Source organism: Bos taurus, chromosome 4 (assembly GCF_002263795.3).
Source record: "Bos taurus isolate L1 Dominette 01449 registration number 42190680 breed Hereford chromosome 4, ARS-UCD2.0, whole genome shotgun sequence".
Classification (NCBI taxonomy): domain Eukaryota; kingdom Metazoa; phylum Chordata; class Mammalia; order Artiodactyla; family Bovidae; genus Bos; species Bos taurus.
The window spans coordinates 110,980,681-111,006,690 of NC_037331.1; the positions used below are offsets into that span (position 1 = coordinate 110,980,681).

The 26,010-nt window shown below is 39.8% G+C and overlaps 1 protein-coding gene across 1 annotated transcript in view; it reads left to right on the top strand.

Moving 5' to 3' along the window:
• The window catches only part of CNTNAP2 (contactin associated protein 2), a 2,325,432-nt gene that overhangs the window by 1,555,094 nt on the left and 744,328 nt on the right, over positions 1-26,010 (top strand). Inside the window, exon 14 of the mRNA XM_024991213.2 lies at positions 16,745-16,945. Within this exon, the coding sequence (XP_024846981.1) occupies positions 16,745-16,945 (201 nt within the window). The remainder of the gene's footprint in view (positions 1-16,744; positions 16,946-26,010) is intronic.

Genomic DNA, 26,010 nt, shown 5'->3' on the forward strand with positions numbered 1-26,010 from the left:
GGTGGCTCTGCTACTGCTAAAGCCGCTTCAGTCGTTTCCAACTGTGTGTGACCCCATAGATGGCAGCCCACCAGGCTCCCCCATCCCTGGGATTCTCCAGGCAAGAACACTGGAGTGGGTTGCCATTTCCTTCTCCAATGCATGAAAGTGAAAGTGAAGTTGCTCAGTCGTGTCCAACTCTTAGCGACCCATGGACTGCAGCCTACCAGGCTCCTCCGTCCATGGGATTTTCCAGGCAAGAGTACTGGGCGGGGGGGGGGGGGGGCCCATTGCCTTCTCTAGTGGCTCTTCTTGGTGGCTCTATGGTGAGGCTAATGGCGACCTCCTCTAAGAAGATTTATGCCACATGCAGCACCTCCCAGTTCTGTTGCAGCCAGAGCCCTTGTCGCCACGGCAGGCCACTGCTGATCTGTGCCTCCACAGGAGACACTCAGACACTCAAAGGCAGGTCTGGCTTCGTCTCTCGTGGGGTCTTTGAGTCCTGGTGCACACAAGGTTTTATTTGAGCCCTCTGGGTGTCTCTGGTGGGTATGGAGTTTGATTCTAAACACGAATTCACCCCTCTTACAGTCTTGTTGGGGCTTCTCCTATGCCCTTGAATGTGGGATATCTTTCTTTGGTGGGATCCAACATTCTCCCATCAGTGGTTGTTCAGCAGTGAGTTGCAATTTTGGAGTTCTCACAAAAGAAAATGAACACATGTCCTTCTAGTCCACCACCTTGGGACATTATAAGTGAATCAGCAATACGTATACATGTATCCCCTCATTTTTGGATTTCCTTCCCATTTAGGGCACCACGGAGCATTGAGTAGACTTCCCTGTGCCATACAGTATGTTCTCATTAGTTATCTATTTTATACACAGTGGTGAATATATATCAATCCCAGTCTCCCATTTCAATCCACATCGCCCCACGCCTTGGTGTCCATATGTTTGTTCTCTATATCTGTGTCTCTATTTTTGCTTTGCAAATAGATTCATTTGTACCATTTCCCTAGATTCCACATACATGCATTGATTTACAATATTTGTTTTTCTCTTTCTGATTTACTTCACTCTGTATGACAATCTCTAAGTCCACCCATGTTTCTGCAAATGACACAATTTCATTCCTTTTTATAGCTGGGTAATACTCCATTGGGCTTCCCTGATAGCTTAGTTGGTGAAGAATCCACCTGCAATGCAGGAGACCCCAGTTCGATTCCTGGGTCAGGAAGATCCTCTGGAGAAGGGATAGGTTACCCATTCTAGTATTCTTGGACTTCCCTTGTGGCTCAGCTGGTAAAGAATCTGCCTGCAATGTGGGACAGCTGGTTCAATCCCTGGGTTAGGAAGATTCCCTGGAGAAGGGAAGGGCTACCCACTCCAGTATTCTGGCCTGGAGAATTCCATGGACTATATAGTCCATGGGGTTTCAAAGAACCGGGCATGACAGTGGCTTTCACTTAGCTGAGCAATATTCTCTTGTATATATGTGCCACATCTTCTTTATCTCCCCTCTGTTGGTGGACATTTAGGTTGCATCTATGACCTGGCTGTTGTAAAACCACTGCAATGAACATCAGGGTATATGTATCTTTTGGAATTATGATTTTCTCCAGGTGGATTGGCGCAGCCACTATGGAGAACAGTGTGGAAGTTCCTTAAAAAGCTAAAAATTGAACTACCCTAAGATCCAACAACCCTACTCCTGGGCATATACCCAGAGGAAACCATAATGCCAAAAGATATATGCATTCTAGTGTTTATTACAACACCATTTAAAATAGCCTCAGTCTCCTTTGAAGATTCTCTCAGTGACCTCTAAAAGTTGGAGCTCCCAGGCCTTGTCCTGGACTTCCTTTTCTTTGCTCTCTTTCTAAATATCTCCCCTCAGTTATCTCATTCATTTCCATGGCACTAAATGCAATTATATGCTACGTATGACTTCAACATCTCCAGTTGTGACCTGTCTCTTAATCCCCAGATGTTTACATCTAATTGTTTACCAGATGCCAGCATTTAACTGTCTCTAGGGCATCTCAAATCTAGTCTGTTAAAAATGAAACTTTTGATCTCTCAACCAGCAAAATGTGTCCTTCCGTTTACCCGTTCATGTAAGCTAGAAAGCTGGCAGTCATTCTACATACTTCTCTCTCTCTCTCCCCCAACTGTCATGCCCACTACCTGCCATATCCAACCAATCACTCTTTTCTATTTTTTTCTATCATATATAGTTCAAACTCATCCATCTCACCTACCCTGATTCCAGCTGCCGTTGTCTCTATTTAGAGCTACACATTGCCAGTCTGCTTCTGCACTAACCCCTCCAGTCTGCTCTCTAAATAACAGCCAGAGGCATCTTTTAAAAACAGAAGCCGGACTGTATTGCCTCTGCCGAGAACCTGTCATGCTTATCATACTGCGCTTCTTATCCGCGCTCCTCAGTCTCACGCTCTTTGCAGAATGACTCCTCAGCCGTGGTTCTGCCCGCATTCTTCAGCTGCTGCATCTGTTTCTTGAGCCCAGTGTTGAACTCAGTGCTATTTCGTTAGTTCAGCAAGTGTTTATTAAGCCCTTGAGTACCTGAACCAGGCTCTTGGTTAGATGATGTGGCTTCAACGATATCCGTATTGCTTCAGGGACAGCAGAGTTGGGGTTACAACAAATATGTTCCAAGTGCAATATGAGAAATGCAACTATGCCTGTGTGCTCAGATGGGTCTGACTCCTCAACCCTTTGGACTGTAGCCGGAAATGCAAACCCAGGGATAACTGGATGATTAGGGAGGCAGATGGAGATGGATGGATATCCAATCTCAACTTGGTCTGGTACTGGGGCTTGGGAAGTGGGTGATATTTTCTAGCAAAGTAGTTAAAAGCTCAGACCAGATGGACTTAGAGCCAGGGCAGGTGAGAGTGTTCTTGGCCAGGGTGGGGAAGAATTTGCTGGGTTTAGAGGTGCTTTAATATTTTAGTTAGAGAGTCTTTTTTTTTTTTTTTTTTAAGTGAAATCAGCTGATACATTTGTACTTCTGTTAAAACTAAAGTGAGAACACCGGTTTTAGTTTCTTTGAATATGTTAATTCTGCTATACTAAGGGTGTTCTTTCCCTAAAAAGTTATTTCTAGCTAATTACCCTCACCAAGGAACTTAATCTGTCAGACTGTCGTGCTAATGTTCCTCACAATGGGGCTGCTTCAGTGAATAGAAACTGAGCTAATGGGGAAAATTAAGTACTTAGAGTTGATTATTTGGGGATTCTCTTCCTAGGTGATAAATATTATCTGTATCATCAAAAAATATCTTCAAGTCTGGTGCTTGGGTTTAAAGGAGGGAAAAGGGCCCCGGATTTTTCTTTTCAATTGAAGTATACTTGATTTACAGTGTCGTGTTAGTTTCTGGTGTACAGCACAGTGATCCAGTTTTATATATATATAGATGTATATATATATATATATATTCTTTTTCATGTTCTTTTCATTATGCTTTATTAGAGGATATTCAATATTGTTCCCTGTGCTATATGGTAGGACCTTGTTGTTTACTTTATATATAGTAGTTCATATCTGTTAATCCCAGACTCCTAATTTATCCCCCCCCACTCCCTTTTGGTAACCATAAATCTATTTTCTATGTCTGTGAGTCTGTTTCTGTTGCCACTAACTTTCTGATCAGAAGTCACTGAAACCACAGTTCTTAGTGCTTCCAAAATGTAATTGCTAGGGTTCATTGATGTGAGAGTTGGACTATAAAGAAAGCTGAGCATCAAAGAATTGTTGCTTTTGAACTGTGGTGTGGACTCTTGAGAGTCACTTGGACAGCAAGGAGATCCAACCAGTCCATCCTAAAGGAAATCAGTCCTGAAAATTCATTGGAAGGACTGGTGCTGAAGCTGAAACTCCAATACTTTGGCCACCTGATGTGAAGAACTGACTCATTGGAAAAGACCCTGATGCTGGGAAAGATTGAAGTCAGGAGGAAAAGGGAATGACAGAGGATGAGATAGTTGGGTGGCATCACTGACTCAATGGACATGAGTTTGAGTAAGCTCCGGGAGTTGGTGATGGACAGGGAGGCCTGGTGTGCTGCAGAGTCAGATATGAGTGAGTGACTCAACTGAACTGAACTGAAGGATTCATTTGATCTTTCCAACTTTCAGGGGGCAGAGAGCAATGTGAGCTAGGGTCAACATGAAAGGAAGGGCCAACTTCTAAGATTGTATCCTGTTAATAGTCAATCAAACTGTCATTTTCAATTTTATGTTTTCTGCTACATCAAAGCTATTTAGATAGAAACTTCAGAAAGAATATAATTTCTCAGGTTAGCCTGATACAACTTAGGTTTAAACTAAAGGGAGAAACTAAAACTCTCCAACAATAAAAAACTATATATAAAGTACAATGGTAGAGAATTTTAAAGAATGTGTTATGTATGATAAAGGGTATGGTGCAGATTATACATGGGTGTATTTATGATTTGTATGTGAAATTTCATTATTTGGATGGTTCTGGTAGTTGATTAAAAGGTAAGTTATTTTCAGGTGTACAGTAATTACTTATTCTATGTAACTTTCTTCTCTTTAGTGGCATGACACACATCTTATTTGCCTTTGTGCACTCAGGGCCTAGAACAGGGCTTGGAATAAAGCAAGTTGTTGATGAACAAAAGCTCCTATGTTCAGTACCTCTTCCTATGTTCAGTACCTCTTCCTATGTAAGGAGATGGATGCACATTTAGCACAGAATGATTATCTTAATGTCCAATTCAGAAAGAAAATGGTGATGGCTTTAAGAAGCTTATTGCATCTTAGATGCATTATTTTGCTCTTAAAAAAATCCTTGCAGTTTACAAGATTTAAAAAATCTTGAAAATATTGCAAGTACAGTACCAGGATTCTATGACTTCAAATATCACTTTGTTCAACCTGTGAAGTCTTTCAAAATGTCTATTTTTTTGAAGCTTAATAAATTGTAGAGCTATCTGACAGGATCTATAAGCCCACAAACTATAATTCAAGTGGGTATTTTATAGGAATCATTGATAATAACTAAAAGAAGTTTGTCGAAAAAGGGGCTTCCCTGGTGACTCAGAGGTTAAAAGCATCTGCCTGCAATGTGGGAGACCCGTGTTCGATCCCTGAGTCAGGAAGATCCCCTGGAGAAGGAAATGGCAGCCCACCCCAGTATTCTTGCCTGGAGAATCCCATGGATGGAGGAGCCTGGTGGGCTACAGTCCATGGGGTTCTACAAGTCGGACACAACTGAGCAACATCACTTCTTCAAGTGAAGAAAGGGTTAAGGTATATTAGTAGCACAGTTTTTATGAACTTCTGTAGACTACTAGGTGCTCTTTTAAGAATTTAAAATTCATCAGTAAACAAAATGTATTTAAAGCTTCTCTGATATATTGAAGTTTATAGTCTATGAGGAAGGTGGGGCAGGAAGGCAGACAATAAAAAAAATATCATGTACCATGTTTGAAGTCCATGTGTATATGCAATGGGTATAGAGAAGGTAAGAGGCAGAGTGGGTTGTAAGTTTCAATAAGATAGATTTGGCAGACCTCAATGAGAAAACGCCATTCAAATCAAGACTAAACGGAGATGAGGGAGTTAGCCTGGAGACCCTCTGGAAAAAATGCCTCTAGGCAGAAGAGCGAGCCATGCTAAGGCTGTAACCGTAAGCAGCTGGCATGTTGAACCATGAGTAGGACAGTGTGGTAGAGTAAAATATTTGAAGTGATTTCTTAAACCAAGTGTGTGCAATAATTTTAAGGTATTTTTAAATAATAGGAAGTGTTATCTTTAAAGGTCCACAGAAATGGTCAGTCATTGACCCAAGATGACATTTACCTAGTGTCCAAGTTCGATCTCAGATCAAAATCCAACTGTCATCATAAGCTACAAGGATCAAAGAGTAACATTTCCTTGCTACACAGATGGAAATCTTCTTATTGCCACAGAGATGAACTCCCCACTATCAAATACACACAAACTACATCTCTACGCAGTGTGAGAGAGAAAAGAAAAGGAAGATTAGCTTGTCCAAGTATTGATATAAATGCAGTCAATAACTCTAGCTGTATTGTAAAAGGATGTTAACATCTCTACAGCACAAAAACATTAACAAATATTCTTCTTCCCAGAAAACAGCTAATGTCTTCCTAGAAAAAAAGATACACATAGGCTCCAAATTGTTCTTCAGGTGGGTATGAATGATCCACCATTATTTATACTTGCTCACAGCACTCCATTTGTCATCCATCTTTGAGCTGGAATTGTGAACATAAAAATAATCAACATTTTCCACCACCTGCAGAACATCATCTGTACTTTTAGCTCATTTCCTCAGTGCTTCCTGCAGGGGTTCCATCTGCTTTATATACCTTATTTCTCTACACGTGATTGAAGCTGCTTATGCTACCTGAGCTGCATACATAGCCAGCATAATGGAAGAACTCAAACCATCACAGCCCACCATGGTGAAATGGCCTTTATAGTTTTAGGGTCTAGGTTACAGAAGTGCTTTTAATACTCACACAAAATGTATTTGGGGAGAAAAGACATGACACCATAAATTTCTAATAATTTAAATTATCTCAGCAGGATCATAACCATTGAGAAAAACCTTCTAAACAAAACAATGGCTTATGAAATTAATGGTCTTTTTTAAACTTAACTACCTGCACAATTGATGAAATTTTTGTGTAGATCATCCTACAAATGACCAAAAAATGAAACAAAAACAACAACAAAAAAGTTATAGCCTACCATCATTAGAACCTAATTTGCATAACTTATTAATACTTCAGGTAAACTGTGTAAGAAACTGTTTTGTGACTTATGCAGTAAAGCACACACAGATCATGTAACGTGACCGACATTTCCTAGATTACTACTTCTGCAAATCTGGAATTCCTCTAACGTTTACCTGAAATAAGGTACCTGTTAGTTGCTTGTTTTGATATGAAGTATTTCTAATTTATGCCCAACATCCAAATTAAGAATATAACATCAAATATCCGTAATCCTATTCCCCTTGGCATGTTCCATATTTTAGAGGAAAAGCTTCCAGCTATTCCCTGTTGAGTATGATGTTAGCTGTGTGCTTGTTGTATATGACTTTGGAGAGAGGGTTTTAAAAATATGTCAGGAGTCACCTGGTGGCCCAGTGGTTAAGAATCTGCCTGCCAGTGCGAGGGACACCGGTTGATCCCTGATCAGGGAAGATCCCACATGCCACGGTGCAAGTAGAGCCTGTGATCCACAACAGGAAAAGGCACCATAATGAGAAGCCCATGCCCCACAGCTGGAGAAAGCCTGTGTGCCGTAGTGAGGACGCAGTGCCGCCAAAAGAATAATAAAATAAAAAATAGCTACCCAGAAACCTAAATAGCTACTTGCACATGACTTAGCAACAGGACAGCTGTTAAAAAATTTAAAAATGAAAATGTCACAATATAAGTGAATCTTCTCTCTCTGAAGCTTTCCAGCACCCACACCATGAGGATCTGCCAGACCTTTCAACCCATACACAGTTGTTACGACTGCAATCTTATACTTCACTATCCCAGACCCTTCAATTTCCAATCAATTAGGATCCCATTTACTGAACTCTTTTGTCCCCAAGATATTTGGCCTGAGTTGTAAGACGAGTAACGTTGCTGTTACCACCATCATCATATGGCTCATCCCTATTAAATTAACCTTCTTGATTCACTGAAAATACCTTGTCCTCTGGTCCCTTCATGGCTTTCCAAAGCTTTCCATGTGAGCTCTCAGGACCCTGTGCATAGATCTGTTTCAGCACCTATTTGCAATTTGTAATTTCAAGCTTAATGTTTTCTCTCCTCCTCTGCACTACAAGCTTGTTGAGGTCAGGACCTCAGGTCTCTTTTATCCTTGTGCTTCCAGAACGTAGCATGGTGCTAAAATATAAAAAACTGAGTAGTGATTTATGAATGTGTGCATGATTGAATTGTATTACTGCTTTATGACATTTTTTCCTGATGTAATAGCATATATTATTGTCATTTAAAATAACACTTAAAAAGTTTAAAATAATGTCTATATATTCCTCTGCTACCTGAAAATTAATGGGATGATGTGGGGAACACAACAAAAGTTTTGACATGTCACCAAGCATATCACCACGAGGTTAAAGATACGGTAGTGAAAAGAGCATTAAATGCCAGAATTAGGGGACAAAGTTTCCATTATTTTGCTACTAACTCTTTGTATTCATATTGTTAAGCCACTTACTTCCGACACTTGACTTCTTTTTTTTTTAATTGAAGTACAGTTGATTTACAATTTTGTGGTTAATTTTAGGTGTATAGCAAAATGATATTCATATATATATATATATGAATATATACATATATGGGCTTCCCAAGTGGCTTAGTGGTAAAGAACCCACCTGCCAGTACAGGAGATACAGGAGACGTGGGTTTGATCCCTGGGTCAGGAAGATCCCCTGGAGAAGGGAATGGCTACCCACTCCAATATTCTTGCCTAGAGAATCCCATGGGCAGAGGAGCCTGGTGGGCTACAGTCCACAGGTTCACAATTTGAATATATACACATATAAAAATATATATATATGCATATAGGGCTTCCTATATGCATATAAAAATATATATGTATATATACATATATACTGCTTGCCAATGCAGGAGACATAAGAGATGTGAGTTTGATACCTGGCTTGGGAAGATCTCCTGGAGGAGGGCATGGCAACCCATGCCAGTATTTTTGCCTGGAGAATCCCACGGACAGAGGAGCCTGGTGGGCTACAGTCCTGGTGGGCTACAGTCCATAGTGTTGAAAAGAGTCAGACATGACTGAAGAGATTTAGCACACATGCACACACACATATATAAATATATATATACCTTTTTAGATTATCTTCCATTATTGTTATAAGATATTGAATAGAGTTCCCTGTGCTACAGAGTATATCTCTGTTGTCTATATTATATATATTAGCATATCTGTTAATCCAGTACTCCCAGTTTATTCCTTCATCTTTTTCCCCTTTGGTAGCCATAGGTTTGTTTTCTGTCTTGATGAGTCTGTTTCTGTTTATAAATAAGTTCATTTGTATTACTTTTTTAGATTCCACATATAAGTTATATCATATGATATTTGTCTTTGACACTCCACACAGTATGATAATTTCTAGGCCCATCTGTGTTGCTGCAGATGGCAATATTTCGTTCTCTTTATGGTTAAGTAATATCCCACTGTCTGAGTGTATACACACACAATATAGACACACGTCTTCTTTATCCATTCATCTGTTGATGGACATTTAGTTCGTTTCCATGTCCTGGCTTTTGTAAATAGCGCTGCTGTGAGTATTGAGTTACATGTGTCTTTTTGAATTAGACTTTTTATCTCTTCTGGATATATGTGCAGGAGTAGGATCGTAGGATCTTGTGGTAGCTCTATTACATTCACTTTCTTAATCTCTAATAGAAGAGAGTCAAAATGGATACTCTCTAAAATGCCATTATATTGATACTATGTAGAGATCAAAATTTTTCATATGAGAACGTGGTTTCCTTTGAATGGTAAGTCTCTTTCCTTGGCTATGTTCTACTATAAGCCTACAAACATTTCTTATTAATTCAGTTCTTATTAATGCTATAGCATTTCATTGGAGAGCCTTGCTCGTATTTTCTTCATGGCTGAAGTTCAATTGTTGATTTACTGAATCAGGATAATAGCTATCAAGACTTTGTGCCCAAAGAAAGCCACAGACTAATTTATCAGATGCAGTTTATGAGATAGAGGAGAACTTTAAGGTAATTTATAATATAATATTCCCTATTTTTAGAGATCATTTCAGAGTTAATATGAGTAAAGTTATGAAAATCTCTCATTAACAAATTGGTCCCTAATCAAAACCATGATACTGTTTGAAAATCAGAAACACTTAGATGCAATTGCAGATGTATAGGAGACAATTTTTTTTTCTACTGGATTTAGCTCAGATTGGACTTTAATTAAAATGTTCTGTATAAACACCTGCTCTGTACTGTGAACTTCAGATTACAGATGGATAACATGGAAAAGAGTCAAACAACAATTATACACATGATGGGGAAGCTGGTTATATTCTAGAAGGAATAATTCTTTGCTTTTTTCACTGGTCATTGTTGAGCTTTATCAACCCATGGTCATAACTCCAGCCGTATGAAGAACTGAGTCCACATGAAGTGAGTTACTTGAGAATTACAGTTAGTTAGGATAAGGAATTCCCTGGTGACTCAGACAGTAAAGCTTCTGCCTACAATGTGGGAGACCTGGGTTCGATCCCTGGGTCAGGAGGATCCTCTGGAGAAGGAAATAGCAACCCACTCCAGTACTTTGTCTGGAAAATCCCATGGGATGGAGGAACATGGGAGGGTACAGTCCATGGGGTCGGTCGCAAAGAGTCAGACATGACTGAACGACTTCACTTTCTTTCACTTAGGATAAGGATATGGGGGTCACCGATAGAGGTAGCAGAGGGACCTTTCTAACATACATGTGTCAACATCACTAAGCAGAGTCATCCTGAAGACCCTGTAATTGCCAAGGAGAGGAATGTGTCCATAGTATGTTTCATATGTGCCCCAGTTTTGAACATATTATTCAATTCACTATATTTAAAACAATATACAATGTTACAGTTTTTAAATTTGTAATTACACAATGAGATAGATACTAAGGACTCAGTAATCACAAAGGCCATTTTCATAACACACTAATCCAAAAAGAGTATTTGAGACACACTAGTTTTTCAATTGCTTCTTCATGAAAACGGAACAGTGGCAGAAATTTAGAAGTTTCCATGCACAGTGGTTTCTATTTGCATTACATACGTATTCTGATAATACATACTGTCTAAACACACTGTGAATATGGGAATAAGATTTTCGATTTTTCCACCTATGATACTGGCAAAAAAAAAATCTACACAGCATAACTTTCTTCTAGATGCTGGATATCTGCAAAATTGTAATATCCATTTGTCATTTAAGATTTAACAGCTCCAAAGGAGCCATGCAACATGTAATGCACAAGCATTAAAAAATAACTTGCAAGATGCATCAACAGTAATTGTTTTGTGCTATCAAAATAGAGCTTATATATTACCTTTTATAATGCCATGACACTATAAAAAGTTTTAAATCTTTATAAAGATATACTATTGTCAAGCCCTTCTGAAGTATAATTTTACTGAAGCAAACAATAGTGTGTCAAAAATAAGTTAAAGCAAAGTACTTTCACTTGCTTCAAACCTTCCAAAGCCAGTGGCTTTCCATCTAACTGTAAGATCACCATCCCCTCATCCTCATTACATTCCTGCCTTCGACTTCTGCCGCTCCCCCCTTCCTCACTCACCAGTCTCCTTGAATACCTAAATAACATCAGAAATATTCTTGAATTAGAATATTTTCATTCCCTCTGTCTTGTTTTCCCCAGACATCAACACGGCTTGCTGAACAGCTACCTTATTTATTCAAATGTCACTTTTTCAGGGCTTTATGGTTTCTTCTGTGTTTACAAATGCAGTCCCCATCATGCGTGCACGTGTGCATGTGTGCTCAGGTCATGCCCTACTCTTTGGGACCCCATAGACAGTAACCCTCCAGTTTCCCCTCTCCATGGAATTGAGCAGGCAAGAATACTGGAGTGGGTTGCCATTTCCTTCTCCAGGGGACAGTCCTGATACGCACAGCCTACCCTTCCCTTCTCAATCAGTTTTTCTCCTCATCATTATCACTGGCGAATAGTGGTGATGAAATATGTAGAAGAATACATATATATGTATATGTGCTGTGTGCTGTGCTAAGTCACTTCAGTTGTGTCTGACTCTGCAACCCTATGGACTGTAGCCTGCCTGGATCTTCTGTCCATGGGATTCTCCAGGCAAAAATACTGGAGTAGATTGCTGTGCCCTCCTCCAGGGGATCTTCCTGACTGAGGGATCAAACCCACGTCTCCTAAGTCTGCTGCACTGGCAGGCAGGTTCTTTACCGCTTGCACCACCTGGGAAGTGGTGCGTATGTATATGTAATATATATAAATAATGTATGTATATAATATATATGCATAGATATTGGAGGAGGAAATGGCAACCCACTCCAGTATTCTTGCCTAGAGAATCCTGTGGACAGAGGAGCCTGGTGGGCTGCTGTAAATGGGGTCGCACAGAGTCAGACATGACTGAAGCGACTTAGCATGCATGCATGCATTGGAGAAGGGAATGACAACCCACTATAGAATTCTTGCCTGGAGAATCCGAGACAGAGGAGCCTGGTGGGCTGCCATCTATGGGGTCACACAGAGTTGGACACGACTGAAGCGACTTAGCAGCAGCATGCATATATATGCATATGTATTCTTTTAATTTTGCTTATTATCTGTTTTCTTTACCCTACTAGAATGTAAGAATGTAAATTGCAAAAAATGTACGAATGCTTTTTTTTTTTTGCTGCGTTTTCTTTGCTGCCTAGATCTAGTATTTGTCATATAATAGTTACATGATATTGGAGAAGGAAATGGCAATCCACTCCATTGTTCTTGCCTGGAGAATCCCAGGGACGGTGGAGCCTGGTGGGCTGCTGTCTATGGGGTTGCACAGAGTCGGACACGACTGAGGCGACTTAGCAGCAGGTACATGATAATATTTGCTGAATGAATGAGTAGCCTATAAAACAAATATAAAGGTATGGTGTACAGGGTTTTGATGATGAAGTATGTGGGCTGACATGGCTGGAACTAAAATTTAGAGTCAAGAAGTCACCAGGACCAAAATGTTAGAACACTTGGTTCTCACAAGTGTTAGGACACTGCTACAGGACAAGGCTCTTGGTAAAGATTCATTTTAAAAAAAGAAAGAAAGGAAGAAAAGAAGGGAGAAAGGAAAAAGTAAGTGGTGATAAACATCTGAGAATTCTGTGCCACAGACTGATTGTAGCAGTATAGAGATAGAAGTTACCTAATTCAATTAATGGATTTTTAATTATGTGAAGGTAAGTCTGCAGGTCTGTATGTAAATGAGTTTGTTTTCAGAATCATGTCAGAAAGTGACAGAAATACCAAAATATATTGTGGCTTTTCTTGCCATATCAGAGTAGTTCAAAGAAGACAGTTCTGACCAGCCCAAAGATAAGCCTGGAAAATTAATTATCCCGTAGAAAATGACTACAAGGACACCATAACTGAACTTCTTTTAACTGATTTAATAGCAAGCTGGAAAGTCATCTGATAAAGAGGCATGTTGTAATAGCTGAAGGGAAATTCTGGCTCAGAGGGGTGAAGTGGCCTGTCTACAGTCTCTTGGGGTAGTCTCCACAGAACTTGAACTAAAGTGATTTTAAAAGTTCCTGTTGTTGTTGTGTTACTAAGTCCTGTCCAACTCTTTGCAACCCCATGGACTGCAGCATGCCATGTTCCCCTGTCCTTCACTATCTCCTGAAATTTGCTCAAGTTCATGTCCATTGATTCAGTGATGCTATCTAACCATCTCATCCTCTGCTGTCCTCTTTACTGCCTGCCCTCAATCTTTCCCAGCATCAGGGTCTTTTCCAGCGAGTCAGCTCTTTGCATCAGGTGGTCAAGGTATTGGAGCTTCAACTTCAGCATTAGTCCTTCCAATGAATATTCAGGGTTGATTTTCTTTAGGATTGACTGGTTTGATCTCCTTGCTGTCCAAGGGCTCAAGAGTCTTCTCTAGAATCACAGTTTCAAAGCATGAGTTCTTTGGCATTCAGCCTTCTTTATGTTCCAACTCTCACATCTCTACATGATTACTGGGAAAAACTATAGCTTTGATTATACAGACCTTTGTCAGGAAAGTGATGTCTCTGCTTTCTAATATGCTGTCTAGATTTATCATAACTGTACTTCCAAGGAGCATGTGTCTTTCAATTTCATTGCTGAAGTCACCATCCTCAGTGATTTTGGAGCCCAAGAAAATAAAATGTCACTGCTTCTACTTTTTCCCCTATTATTTTTAGATCAAATGTTTGTATTCTATTTATTTTTATTGGTTCATTCTTCTAGTCAACTAATGTTTTTGAATTCCTGTGCTCAGTTGCTATGTTGTGTCCAACTCTGTGACCCCATGGACAGTAGCCCACCAGACTCAGACTCTGTCCATGGGATTCCTAGGCAAGAATACTGGAGTGGGTTGCCATTTCCTTCTCCAATGGATTTGAAGCCATACTATGTGCCAATTATCACTGTAAGCTTGGTGCATATAGCAATGAAAAGAATCCCTGCTTTCTTTCCTTCTCATGGAGGCAGTCAGATATTTTAAAAAATAATTTAAATGTGCCCTAAGATAGAGATAAATGCTATGGATAAAAACAAAGCTGAGCAGGTAGATGGAGAGCAGCTGTGGTGGGGGTGGGACTCAGGGAAGGAAACATCATCAGTGGAGCTCAGAGCTGGAGAAGGAGGGGGTCAGAGGAGGTCTGAGCAAAGATGGCTGTAGATGCAGGAAAGAGCCAGTGCGAGTCTCCAAGGAGGGGCCTGCCTGACCTGTTTGAGGAGCGCAAAGGAGGTCTGCGTGATCAGAGCCAAAGGAACAAGTGGTAGGGCTGCAAGGAAGAGCCAGACCTCCGCCAGCCTTTGGCTACTCTAAGAAATGGACTTTGTGAATAAGACCAGATACCGTGTAAGGACTCGCAGCTGTCAGAAGCTGACTTGTACTTGAAATCAGCAAGGCTGTTTGTTGAAGGTAGACATGAAGGGACAAGGTCGGGAAGAGGGGACCGGTTAAAGGTCATTGTGGGATGTGCAAGCGAGGGGCCCAGGCTTGGACCACAGCAGTCGTGGGTGCGGGGTGAGGAGTGCCCAGATTCTGAATAATGACTGAAGGTGGAGCACGTGGACATCACTGACAGGGTGCAGGAGGCGGCGGAAGAAGGGGGCTTTTCTCCCAGAACTGGAAGAATGGAGCTCCCATCTCCTGAAATAGGAAGACCACAAGAGGGGCAAGTTCAGGATGTTTCTCTCAATCTAAAGCTCTCTGCCTGTCTCTTTTTGACTCTGTGTGTGTCTCTCACTGTCTTCCTTTGTAATTTATCCCTCGGCTGTTGAAAGACTGGATTGTGTGATGTATACAGTTTTCCACAACGTGGATGTTGCTGTTTCCATTTGGTGCCATTTAACATCTACCCCTTCCCCTCTGTTTTCTAGAAATTGGCAGGTAGGTCTATAAACTTGGTGAAATTCATGTCTGAGTTTTATCCGCACCCCTCCACCTGTAGTGCGGTACGCCTGCCCCCACCTCCAGAGCCCCAGGGACACATCTCTGGTTTCACTTGTTGGTTATATTTGCAGCCATGAATAATCCTTCTTAGACCCTACTAACTTGTTAGAACTTACCAAATGATGACACTCTTATAATTTGGCCTTCGTTTATGGGCTGAAATATTTCCACAAAAGGAGTATTTAGTTACTTTAAGATTCATATAACTAAGGTAGACTAAATGCTGGATTCTTTGCCTTTATTTACCAGTTTTCAAAATAATGAATTAGTTACATAACACATTCCAAAATTTAAACATTTCATTTTTGTGAACTCATGGGATTAAATATATTTGATGTATTTTAATTTATTGCAGGAAATTCTTATTGATGTTAATTTTTTTTTTTTTTTTTGGCCTTGGAGAATTTTTGTACCACACTTTGTCTCCAATAGTTTGTTTCTGAAGTGACAGCTTGTTCCAGACTCCTCTTAGCCATCTCCAGTCCTGGAATCGGACATTTCTCTAGGATCCTTGTTTTCTCTTAATGGAAAATGGTATTGAGTGATGACAACTGTTGCCAGAAGTTGGTCGTTGTTTGGAGAGTTTTTTCAGTGGAAAGAACTAGGGCATATTTTTAAAAAGATAACATCATCATCATAGGTTCATAGTGATGCTTCTAATTCAAATGCATAACTTTGTAGGATTTTAATTTAATCTCATTAATCTTCTAGATGCTTCTCCTTTTCACATATTGAAATTTTCAGGGTTCAAAACACCAAGATAATTACTGATTTGCATCATTCCACATGTATAGAGCATTTCAATAACAGAGCAGGCAGTGTCTAATTTTACCTGAAAGGTCAGGGTGAGAAGAACATTTGTTGACAAAATGAAGATGCATATTCTGAAAACAGCAAACAAAGCTCCAGAGGCTAGAGAGCACGTAGCTCATTTAGGAGGTAGTAGAGATTGTTTTACAGGAGGAATGAAGAGTTACAGTGTTGGGAAGGCATTGGAACACAGTAGCCTTATGTCCAATGCTGCAGGTTTTAAAGCATCCCACCAGATACTCAGGCTGTTTGTTTTAAGACGATAGCTTGTGTTTGTTTTTAATAAAAGAAATATTACTTTGTCAATATACACAGAACTTAGGTGTGAGGAGCATTATTTTAACGATTACTATCCTTAAAGATTAACCCAAAGATTGAAGGCAGGAGGAGAAGGGGACGGCAGAGGATGAGATGGTTGGATGGCATCACCGACTCAATGGACATGAGTTTGAGCACGCTCCAGAAGCTGGTGATGGACAGGGAAGCCTGGCGTGCTGCAGTCCATGGGGTCGCAAAGAGTCAAACACGACCGAGCGACTGAACTGAACTGAATCCTTAACTCTGTTCTATATCTGTTCATAGAAACCAACCAGTGAAAAGTGCAGCTCCGTTATTTTCTGACTTTTGAAGATGCACTTCATAGTAATGACCCATCGTCCTGCCCTTTTTCTCCCCACAGAGGACAAAGTATGGACCATCGTGTCTCACGATTTGCAGATGCAGACGACGGTGGTGGGCTACAACCCAGAAAAATACTCGGTAACGCAGCTCATATACAGCGCCTCCATGGACCAGATCAGCGCCATCACCAGCAGCGCCGAGTACTGTGAGCAGTATGTCTCCTATTTCTGCAAGATGTCGAGGTTGTTGAACACCCCAGGTAGGCTGAAAATGGAGTGTTACTTTTAATTACTATCTCGGCTGGTGTTTGGAATTACCGAAACAATCCAACAGGTGTGGCTTATTATCTGAACAGTCCAGTCTTCAAAATGCAGGCAGCTGTGAAAGAATAAACCCACTTGGTTTGTTTTCTGGAGAAGGAAGTTAAGAACATACAGTTTTTGTTATTTAAAAAATCCATTGTTTCTTAGAGTTTTTCAGTTTTATATGCATACATGTATGTGTGTGAATGCTTCTAGTGCATAATTACCAGTATTTGCTTTGGGCAAAAGTTTGTGAGAGTTCCTTGTGAACTTTCAAGTAATTCCCTTTGAGTTCTTCAGCTGTCTGTAATGTACAGATGAGAGAATTCCAAAGGCTGTCTGCAGGTAAATAGCATATAGAATAGTGACAGAATTTAGAGCTCTTCGTTGTCTGTAGTCATTTAATAGCATCTGTTGGTCTCAGGAAGTCTGCCTTTGTTGCTGTTGTTGTTTGCTTATTTGTATTTTTTTCCATGATGGCTTATTTTAACAATGCTTAAGGATTTGTATGTGTGTGTTGGGGCTAAAGAAAATTGGAGAATTTATAAAGGATGTATTGGAAATATCTTTACCACAAAAGACATATACTTTGGGATTCTTGGCAGTAAATTCAATATGTTGACAGCAACCTAATCTCCCCATCTATAGTATAAAATAGTAGAAATAAAGCATATGCTTTGAGTCAGAGAAACAGGCTCACACTTTTCATCCTGGCTTCGTGACTTTGGGGTTCACTGAACCCCTCTGCCTCAGTTTCCAATGTCTTTCAGTCAAATAGGGATCCTATTTCAGAGTGATTGTGAAAATTTAATGAGATCATGTACTCAGGGCTTATTATAAGTCTTAATGCACTTAAGGACTTAATAAATAGCAAATAGTATATTGATTATTTTTAAATTATTAAACAAGTTTGGAAGTGGCATTATGTCAGAAACCAATGGGCTGTTTTATGCCCTAAATCATTGTTGTATTGGGCCAGTGTTGCAGGGAGTTGCTTAAAGAGAATAATTATAAGCAGAACTGTATATACTGTTTTGAAGATTATAGTGCTTTTATGTATAAAGCCTTGTACTCACATTACAGACAAGTATAACCTAGGAATTGTAAGAAAGTAAAATCTGTAAAATATGAAAAGGATTGGTTCAGACAATTAGTGCTTCTGCTATTTAGAGAAAGAAGACTTGACGGAGGCTGCGATGTTGAAGTGATGCTTTATTAAAGATGTTGAAAGGCAATTTGTGGTGGGTAAACAAGAGTCAGGAAGACAGAATATGAAAGACCCTTCAGCCCATGGTGAGAAGTGGTTTAGCAGAAGCAGAGTTCATGTCGAAGAGCAGAAAGAAATAAGATTGAAAGTAAAAATGGGAGATACCGTGAAGGAAACTGAATGCAATGCTGGCAATTTTCCCTGATGGCCTGGACTTCTCAGGTTTTAGCATGCATGCAAATAACCAGGAGGGATTAATAAGATACAAATGGCAGGGCTCCATTCCCTGAAATTCCGACTCAATAGGTGTCAGGTGGGCTCCAGAATTTTCACTTGTACTAAGTGCTATGGACTGAATTGTGTCACCCAACATTCACATGTTGATATCCTAATCCCTAATATGACTATATTCGAGATAGGGCTTTTAGGAGATAAAAAAGATTATATGAGGTTTTAAGACTGGGTTCCTAATCTGATTGGACTGGTGGTTTATAAAAAGAGGAAGAGCCAAGAAGAGAGTTCTCACCAGAAACCAAACTGGCAGCACCTTGATCTTACACCTACAGCCTCCAGAAGTGCAGGAAAATAAATGTCGATTTTTTGAAGCCAATGATTTGCTGGTATTTTGCTATAGCAGATGAGCAGACTAGTACAGTGAATTCCCAGGTGGTGGTGAAACAGCCGATCCAGAGACCACTCTAAGAACCATGACTGTGAGTCATGAAACCCCTTTAAATTCCTACAACTGTTTTTCTATCTACCTTCACCTGTCACAGTCTTTTATTTATTATTATTATTATTTTTAACTGAATCCTGCTTCCAGTGCTGGGAAATGTCAACCAAGGACTGAGAAAACCCAGGGCACTGGGCACAATGAATGAGTCCCATCAGCTTGTCTGCACTCAGTTTCACGAGGGAGAGTGCCTTGTTGAAGTTCATTCCAAAGACTCCAGTCCTGGAAGGGACAGAGCTGAGGGAAAACTGCTAACTAAGACATCCTGGAATGTGAAGTCAAGAGGGCCTTAGAAAGCATCACTATGAACAAAGCTAGCGGAGGTGATGGAATTCCAGTTGAGCTGTTTCAAATCCTGAAAGATGATGCTGTGAAAGTGCTGCACTCAATATGCCAGCAAATTTGGAAAATTCAGCAGTGGCCACAGGACTGAAAAAGGTCAGTTTTCATCCCAACCCCAAAGAAAGGCAATGCCAAAGAATGCTCAAACTACTGCACAATTGCACTCATCTCACACGCTAGTAAGTAATGCTCAAAATTCTCCAAGCCAAGCTTCAGCAATACGTGAACCATGAACTTCCAGATGTTCAAGCTGGTTTTAGAAAAGACAGAGGAACCAGAGATCAAATTGCCAACATCCACTGGATCATGGAAAAAGCAAGAGAGTTCCAGAAAAACATCTATTTCTGCTTTATTGACTATGCCAAAGCCTTTGACTGTGTGGATCACAATAAACTGTGGAAAATTCTGAAAGAGATGGGAATACCAGACCACCTGACTTGCCTCTTGAGAAACCTATATGCAGGTCAGGAAACAACAGTTAGAACTAGACATGGAACAACAGACTGGTTCCAAATACGAAAAGGAGTACGTCAAGGCTGTATATTGTCACCCTGCTTATTTAACTTATATGCAGAGTACATCATGAGAAACGCTGGGCTGGAAGAAGCACAAGCTGGAATCAAGATTGCCAGGAGAAATATCAATAACCTCAGATACGCAGATGACACCACCCTGATGGCAGAAAGTGAAGTGGAACTAAAAGCCTCTTGATGAAAGTGAAAGTGGAGAGTGAAAAAGTTGGCTCAAAGCTCAACATTCAGAAAACAAAGATCATGGCATCCAGTCCTGTCACTTCATGGGAAATAGATGGGGAAACAGTGGAAACAGTGTCAGACTTTATTTTTTGAGGCTCCAAAATCACTGCAGATGGTGATTGCAGCCATGAAATTAAAAGACATTTACTCCTTGGAAGGAAACTTATGACCAACCTAGATAGCATATTGAAAAGCAGAGACATTACTTTGCCAACAAAGGTCCGTCTAGTCAAGGCTATGGTTTTTCCTGTGGTCATGTATGGATGTGAGAGTTGGACTGTGAAGAAGGCTGATCACCAAAGAACTGATGTTTTTGAACTGTGGTGTTGGGGAAGACTCTTGAGAGTCCCTTGGACTGCAAGGAGATCCAACCAGTCCATTCTGAAGGAGATCAGCCCCAGGATCTTTGGAAGGAATGATGCTAAAGCTGAAACTCCAGTACTTTGGCCACCTCATGTGAAAAGTTGACTCATTAGAAAAGACTCTGATGCTGGGAAGGATTGGGGGCAGGAGGAGAAGGGAATGACAGAGGATGAGATGGCTGGATGGCATCACTGACTCTATGGACGTGAGTCTGAGTGAACTCTGGGACTTGGTGTTGGACAGGGAGGCCTGGCGTGCTGGGATTCATGGGGTCGCAAAGAGTCAGACACAGCTGAGTGGCTGAACTGAACTGAAGAGTTCAGTTCAGGTAGCATGGGAATTGGGCTGGAGTTAAGGGAAGAAGTGTACTTTTAGAGCCTCTGGCCTTATAGTTCCTTCCTTCCCTTCCCCTAGCCACCAAGAAGCCTCTCACACTTATTACCCTCCTTTTGAAAACACAGAATGTCCAAGACCATCAGGAAACATGGGCTAAATCTGCCTTTAAGCACCACTTCAGGTATGTTTTCTAATAATAAGCTAAACACACTTCTCTTCAACCTTCATACACCTTTTCAGAAGAACTACCAAATTGAAATAAGGAATGAATTGTAAATCTGCACAGTAAGCACACTATTTTCTTTGTGTTTCCAAACATTTGCAGATTGTACTTTATAAACTATACCTTGAAAATAATATTATCATATGCTTCTTGCCTTAGGGGATACCCTCCATGTATCAGATTTTACTCACATAGAATTGGTAGTTAATACATGTTTGCTGACTGGACTGAAATGAAAATTACATTGTTTTAAGTATTACTTCATCCAATATTCAGGCAGTTGTTTTTAAATAAGTATGAGCATCGGAGTTTTCGGGTTGCTCATCACAATGGTGATTCCAATGATTTTGACTCAGTAGAACTTGGTCAGGGCACAGAAATGTCTGCTTTTAACAAATATCCATGGGTCATTCTGTAAACTCTGTATTGAAAAATGCCGTCTTTAATTTATGGCATGAGGATAAAATTTGGATTTTAAGGTGTTAGTCCTCTGTGTGGAAGAAGATTAAAAGGAATATTAGAACTGTCTGACCAATGGAAATAAAATGGCATACCTAACTACCTGTTCCTCCAGCTAGAATAAATTGGCATAGTGGCAGTTTAAAAATCCTTTTCATAGACTAAATGTTGTAAAGTCAATTTCAGCCTACTCTTCTTAGTCATTTTTCACATCCCAATTTCTATTTTCCAGGCTAATTAATCAGTAGACAGCTGAGTCAAGGAAAAGAAGTGGTTGATATAGCAAGTTTTCCTGTGTTACTGTATTCTGCATATGTCCAAGTATAAAAGAACACAATTTAATACAAATCTTTAATTTGCTATTTTAAGGAGCTGATGTTTGCTGTAATTGGTTTTTTCCTTCCTTCCTGGTAACATTCCATTTTAAGTATCCATTTACTTGTTCTTAACTAAGGCTGAATTATATTGGAACTTCTGCAGTAGTACTTGTGACATCTGTCTGAATACAAAGCATATTCATTATAGTCGAGGCAGTTAAAATGAATATCAAATGGGTTTGTAATAGCTTTGCACTTAAAATGTTATTCTTGGTTTGAAGAGCCTTTTCCTCAAGTGTTCATCTGGGGCTCTATAATTTCTAGTGATATTTATGACAAACAGTTGATTTTGTATGTATATGGACCTCAATTTAATTTTGATACATGTTTGGTTGTATCTAACCATTAGCTAACAAATGTAGATTTACTCATTAATGGTCTTTCACAACTTTTACAAGAATACTAATATATGACTTGTCATGTTATCACTTCTTTCTATTACTACAGAAATTTTAAAAAGAACTTTAAAGTACTGCTTTTGCCACTCCTTATGGTCATACCTTTTCTCGCAATGTAGCTGTTAATTCAGTTGTGCTTAATCAACTTTACAAAAGACATAGAAACGGGACTAAGGTCTTTTATTTCATACCAATTTGAAATTATAAATAAACTCTACCCATACAGAAAAAATATATATTCATAGCCATCCAAAACCACAAGGATGTCAATATGTTTTGTATTTATATACCTAGAACTGCAAATATACTGATATCTGTACTTAACAAAAGGCAGAAATCTTTAGACAGTGAAATCTACTTCTGAAAATAGATATCTCAGGAGTTAAATTTGATAAATTCGACACCAGCAGAAGTTTCATTAGTTACCACATGAATCGCCTTAGTCAACAATCCTAATGCTTTTAGATGGCAAAAATATTTCTCTCTATTTGGACAAAACCTATTAGCCTGATTTTAAACGCTTACCTGTGTATCTAAGATGCACTGTTGTTGTGTACTTATTTTACAAAAGTTAAACTTTCTATTATAGCATTTTCTGCTACAGTATTCCCTACATATATAAATATTTATTTAATTATAGAGATATAAAGTTGATGTGTTTTTTCTATTTTTATGGCTGTATTTAGTGTTGTTTTCATCGGTTCCCAGTGCTCATTTCTTTTCACTGTGTATTGTAGTTTTGTTCTCATCAGTCATAGTTTTTTTTTTTTTTTTTTAGAAAGAAGAAATATAAATTATTCATCCTTCTGAATAGTTTACTATTAGATTTTGTATCTATTGGAAAGGAGTTATGTTCACAATTTTTGCCTGTAAAGTAAGCGGCATAAAATTCAGTACGCTTTAGTGTTACTACTCTGTGATTTGGTGGCATCTGAAGCACAAGGAAGGGCTTCCCTGACGCCTCAGCAGAAAACAATCCACCTGCAATTTCGGAGACCCAGGTACGATCCCCGGGTCAGGAATTTTCCCTGGAGAAGGAAATGGCAACTCACTCCAGTATTCTTGCCTGGAGAATTCCATGGACAGAGGAGCCTGGCAAGTTATAGTCCAAGGGGTCTCAAAGAGTCAGACATGACTGAGCAACCAACAGAGATACACTTAAAAGACAAGAACATGACTCTGGCTTTGTAACTCACAACCTATTTTTAGAAAAAACTCTGAAGTTTGTTTGTTGCTGTTGCTCAGTGGTAAGTTGTGTCTGACTCTGTGACGCCATGAACTGCAGCACACCAGGTTTCTCCGTCCTTCACTGTTTCTTGGAGTTTGCTCAAACTCATGTCCGTTGAATTGGTGATGCCATCCAACTGTCTCGTCCTCTGAAGCTCCCTTCTCCTTTTGCCTTCAGTCTTTCCCAGCATCAATGTCTTTTCCAATGAGTTGGCTCTTGCACCAGGTGGCCAAAGTATTGACACTTCAGCTTCACCAGTCCTTCCAATGAATATTCAAGGTTAATTTCCTTTGGGATTGTTTGATCACCTTGACATCCAAGGGACTCTCACGAGTCTTCTCCAAAGTGAATTTTCTGTTTGTGATATGCACTATAAGAAACTATGATGTTTAACTTTTGAAACAACATAGATAAAACATCGCTTAACTGCAACTAAAGATTGGTGTTTTCCATGAATGAGATTTGTTGTGACTAGTCAGTATTAATCAAAAGATTAATCATTTTTCTAATAAATCATTGTGTTAAATAATTGTACTGAGATTAGAGGATACAATTAAATGAAACAGGCAAAGAAAATTATAATAACTAAAAGGTAAAATAGAAAATTAAATCTAGCAATGTTCTAAACCCAGGCAACTAGCATCTTCATTAGAGAATCCTGTAGTTAAAAGAGACTGAGTGACCACAGGGAAAAGTAAAAGCCTCTTTCAGCAATGTGGATAGGAGTTGATCAGTCTCAGCTGGAATAACAGGTGAGATAATCAGTCCAAAAATATGTTTTGTTTCTCGTGTATCAGGGATTATGATGTGTCGACTGACATGTGAAGGATTCATACATGTTAACTAAGAAAAAAATGGCAGGGGACTTCTTGATTTGAGATGTGAGAATGGGTACTATTCTGAGATGCAGGTCAAGGAACACAGTACTTGGAAGGAAATGAGAGAGGTCAAAATGGCTGCAGCAGAGAACCTAGGGTAAGAGAGAAAGAGAGGAAAGGAGGCTGAGATCAGTCCAGAGTCTCTGTGTGATGCTAAGGGTTTCACTGGAAGGGCAAAGGGAATCATCGTAAGTAGGCGAATTCTGGCTGTGACATGGAGGATAGAATCCAAAAAGGGCAGAGTTTGTGTGATGAGATCATCTTGCACAGTGTCACAGAAGTACAGGCAAGACTGGCTGATGAGGAGGTTCACTGGGAATTAAGAGGAATTTTTTTTTTTTTTTTTAAGATGGTAGAATGAACAGGATCTGTGATTGCATATACGTAGAGTGACTTTAGGGGAGGGAAAATGGTCTTCCCGTGTTCCCAGGAATAACGGTAAAGTGAATGACTAGGAAAGTTGTAAAGCCTCCACAAGATGACTCAAAGAAGTTATGGGAGGAGCAGGAAATCAATAGAAAGAAAGAAAACACTAGTTTGCCAGAGTGATTCAAGGAGAGGATGCTGCTAACTATAGGGACTCAAAAGTCATGATCAGAGCAGTAGAAAGAGAATCAAATTAGAAAAGCCTTAAAATGGGGAAGCCAAAGAAAATGTATGTTTAACAATCAACAAGTTAAAAACAAAAACAGGAAAACTTAGATATGGTCAGTGGGAAAACATCATAAAAGGAAGCCAGCCCTTGGCTTTGGCTGTAGTGAGGCCACTGGAGTTTCATGTATGTGTTGTCTGGTGAGTGGAGCTGCTGAAGAATAAATGGGAAAAGGAAAGAGCAAATGTTTTAAGAGCAAAAGTTTTAAAAAATTTCTGTGGTAAAGGGATGGCTAAATACAGAAGTACTGCTTAATTGGAAGGCAGAGCCTAAGCAAGGGTTTGGGGTTTTTAAGAATAAGAGAGTTATGAGTTGGTTTTTAAATGTGGGAGGCAAAGGAGCTGCTGCTAAGTCACTTCAGTCGTGTCCGACTCTGTGCGACTGCATAGACGGAAGCCCGCCAGGCTCCCCCATCCCTGGGATTCTCCAGGCAAGAACACTGGAGTGGGTTGCCATTTCCTTCTCCAATGCATGAAAGTGAAAAGTGAAAGTGAAGTCGCTCAGTCGTGTCCGACTCTAGCGACCCCATGGACTGCAGCCCACCAGGCTCCTCCATCCATGGGATTTTCCAGGCAAGAGTACTGGAGTGGGGTGCCATTGAGGCAAAGGAGAGGATCCAGCTAAAGATATGACGGAAAAGGCATGTCATAGGTCCCAGGAGAAAGAGTACGGAATTTGCCTCGCAAAGAATAAACACCTGCTCTGAGAAAGGAGAAGAAAGAAAGGGTGGAGATTTCCATTAAATTCTATTGGCCAATACTATTATAGACGTTATATCCCATTTAACTCTCAAAGTTATGCAAAGTAGGTTTTATTTTCTCTGTTTTGCAAAAAACAAGACTCAGAGAGCTGAATAAACTCACTGAATGTTACTACAGCTCGAAGTGCGCAAGCTGGAGTTCGAAGGCAAATCTATTCTATTATAAACCTTTTTATTCTGACACATTAAGAAAGTGTGAACATGCAGTATTATCGGAACTCACCCCATCTCGTCAACCACCATGAAAGAACATTTTCTCTCTTGGCCTTTACTTTTTCTGTTTATGATTAGAAATACTCTTTGTTAAAGGG